Consider the following 3,664-nt stretch of genomic DNA (forward strand, 5'->3'; position numbering starts at 1 on the left):
ATAAAATATAAATTAAATGATAACGTTTAGGAAATTTTAATACGATACATTTGAATTGCCTGAACAAAATTTTTTTGCACAATATATCAAAAAAATATCTAAAATTCTTTTCAGTTTTTTTAAAAATAAAAAAAAAAAAAATAGCATTTTGAAAAAAATTAGCACGAAAAACCGATTTAAATTGATTTCGAAAAAAAGTAGAATATATTAGCAAAGTTTATCAATTATTTTTTTCAAATTTTTGAAGACAGTAAAATTTTTCCAAATTATTTCCTAAATTTTTGAAAACGGCAAAAATTTTTTGAATTTGGGCAAAAAAGTGTGAAAGTAAAGGAAATCCAAGTTTACATTTTTTTTTTGTTTCACAAAAATATTCAAAAAAAAATCTGAAAATATTTTTAGTTTTTAAAAATAAGAAATTAGCACGAAAAAGTTGAAAATATTAGCAAAGTTTATTGATTAATTTCTGAGATATCTCAATTTCTTCAAATTTTTGAAAACGGTAAAAATTTTTTTCATGAAAATTTAAAAGAGAAGAATGTTTGCTATTGCATTAATATTATTTTGATCTCGAAAAAACCGTCGCATATTGGTAACGGTGACAAGTAGTTGTGATATGCGAACAAGAAGATTTGGCCAGTAACGCAGATCGATTGAATCGTCGTCGTTCATTTCACTAATGCTTTGCAAACATTTCCATGTGTATTTTGTCAATTTTTTCCTCCTAAAATTACTTATTTTAATTATTTATAATTTAAAATTGAAAATTTAGTTCGTCAAATCTCAAATGTTCTAACAAATTTTTCACTGTATTCTTTTATAAAAGTATCAAAAAAGAAAAACTAAAAGAAAAGTATTGCTTCCACTAATTAGTAAGAGAGAAGAAGAAATGAATTTATATTCATAATTTAATTACAATTCGTATCATTTTACTCCAACACACAAAGATTGATTAAAAACAAAATTTTAATAATTTATAACAATTGAAGTGTTAATTTTATTTGCTGATAGTTTTAACATGATAATGATAGTGATGGGATGATAACAGTGACTATGATTGTTATCATGATAAAAAAGTAGTTAAATTAACTTACGCATTCTTTTACATTTTTCGGATTTTAAATAAGCAAGCTGACAATAAGGCTAATGGTCGATTATCCAATTGCATGCAATGAAAACTTGCAGCCAAATTTATTAAATTTTCAAAAAATTTCGTCGTATAATCCAATTCGGAATAATCGCCTTTAGCTGCTATATAAGTTGTATTGTTGGCTAACATTAGGCAATGTTCTGTAGGAATGAATTCATAGATAATATGCAAAACTTTTACTACCAGCCAACTTTTTTCAATTATTTCCTCTTGTGCCGAATGATTCAACTAAAAATGCAAATCTATAAGCAATCATTGCTAATTAGCAGATTGATTCTTGAATTAATCAATTTACTGCTTAATACTAAATTTAGAGGAAAAAGAAAGAGTTAAGATTTTTTATATATTAAAATAAGTTAATAATTCAATTAACAAACACTATCGTAGATTTCGATTGTCTCAACAAATTGTCGTATTTGTTGAGTAACTAATTCGGTCAATTCTAACAATCGTTCCGATCCTACGTCCGATTTGAATTCATGCTAAAAAAAAATATCAGTCAAATTGTAAAAAATCTGATGCATCATATCGGACTTTCTTTCTAAATCGAAAGAGTTACAATAATTGTTAAATTTTAGATAAGATGATAAGAAAAGATGATAAACTGGAAATTTTGATAACAAGTAACATTAGTAATTACTTGCTTTATTAAAAAAATAATTGATTCTAATGACAAGTATACACTGTTATATTATGCTAATTGAAGCAATTAAAATAGTAATTAAATGATATAAAGATTAAATCAAAAAGAAATACAACCATTTTTCCAGTATTTCAAAACCAATAAAATTAGTAAATCGTATAAATTCGTTAAAAAAGCGAACAAATGTATTTCACTATTAATTATATATAAAGGTTAACATAAAACTGCCACGTAAGAAATATCTAATTCTGATATTTTAGATATGTTATAAAATTTAAAAGAAATTAAATTTTTAAAACTTCACTACAAATAAATTTTTCTTTTTATTTTTAATTAAAAATATTTTAATTCAACTTCAAGGACTAACTCTTTCAATATTCATTGAAGGATCAAATTTTAAAGCAACAACCATTTGAAATTACTAAGATAAAATTGAACTTTAACCTTTACCTCATATGAGCTATCTAGAATTTTGTAGTGATTTGCAGTCACTTGATTAATTCGTGTTTGAAACTCGTCCTGTTTATCAGCTAATGAATTAGTTTCTAACACTGCTCCTAGTTGTTCTATTTTCCGTCGTTCACGGTTATCACTTATCATTTTCTGTTTCATTTAATACTACTGAAAAAAAAAAAAAGAGTTCTGTTCGTCGAAAATTTCAATAATTTGACATACTAAATAATAAGAATGAAAAATTCTTTCAATTATAAAATACCTAAAAGATTCAAGTAAATAATATATCGAAATATTTTTAGATTTTGAAATCTAAAATCAGTCAAAAGAAATATTGTGAAAGCGATAAAATTAGTTTTAAAATGAATGATGCAAAAAATAGCAATGATATCATTTCAGCATAATTTAAACGAATTTAATTTAGTTTATTTAATTTAAAATCAATTCAATGCAATTCAAAAGTTTGAAAAAAAGTTTTCATTTTTTTAAATTTCACTTAATTCAATCAATACGGACAAGATTTCATCATTCCATTGTCCATGCATTTTTGAAATCGACAAAATTGATAAATATTTCTTGAAGACTTGCTGATTTCACATTGTTCAATGCCATTACATTTGTATACAATATTTTGCTGCAAAAATGTGACATTATTACGTCTTATTACGCTTAAATACACGTAAATTAGTTGATGCGTCAAAATTTCACTCTTAAAAATTATCTGAAATTTAGAAAAAAATTTGTAACACAAATGTAAAAGTAACAGGTTAGTATTTATTCTTGAATTTTTTTTTTTTTATTATTTTTGACTTTCTTTTTAATTTCGTTTTCTTCTATATTTTTAAATGAGAGATAATTTAATAATTTATTTGATGAGACGTAAAATATTTCACTATCAGTTATTCAGGATTATTGCACTAGAAATATTGCAATAACTAAGGAAAAACTTGGAGATAATGCTAAACTTTTGATGAAATAATCATAAAATAATCATTAATTAATTAATGATACTAAAAAATTATAATTGTGCAACAAATTATTTACCGAACAATATATTCAAAATGAAATATGTTCAACTATTTATCATTTATTTTCTCAAATTATTTGTTCAGTGCTGCATAATTGATATAATTTTTGAACAATTCAGTACCTATACATTTAGAAAAATTCTTGCAAAAAACATTTTATTACTTACCTGAAGAGTTCGTCGGAAGAAACCTTTGCAACCTTCGCATGTTATCGTCCTTAAATAGGATTAATTCAGTTTTGTTTTTATTAGTATTTTTTAGCTTATTAAAATTTCTAAAATTTTCTTATTTTTTTCGTGCTATTTTTAAAATTAAAATAGCATGCAAAAACTTTTGAATAATTTTATAATTTATTTATCTAAATGATTAATCAGTGATAAAAATGATACC

At 23.6% G+C, this 3,664-nt stretch overlaps 1 protein-coding gene across 1 annotated transcript; it reads right to left on the reverse strand.

Moving 5' to 3' along the window:
• Positions 1-1,102: 1,102 nt before the first annotated feature.
• Positions 1,103-2,405, reverse strand: Bm17295 (Uncharacterized protein; the record flags this gene model as incomplete). Its single annotated transcript, XM_001892446.2, has 3 exons — positions 1,103-1,378; positions 1,528-1,632; positions 2,244-2,405. 3 exons carry the CDS (start codon positions 2,403-2,405, stop codon positions 1,103-1,105), a joined length of 543 nt encoding a protein of 180 aa, XP_001892481.2.
• Positions 2,406-3,664: the final 1,259 nt, after the last annotated feature.

This window comes from Brugia malayi (assembly GCF_000002995.4).
Source record: "Brugia malayi strain FR3 genome assembly, contig: Bm_252, whole genome shotgun sequence".
Taxonomy (NCBI): domain Eukaryota; kingdom Metazoa; phylum Nematoda; class Chromadorea; order Rhabditida; family Onchocercidae; genus Brugia; species Brugia malayi.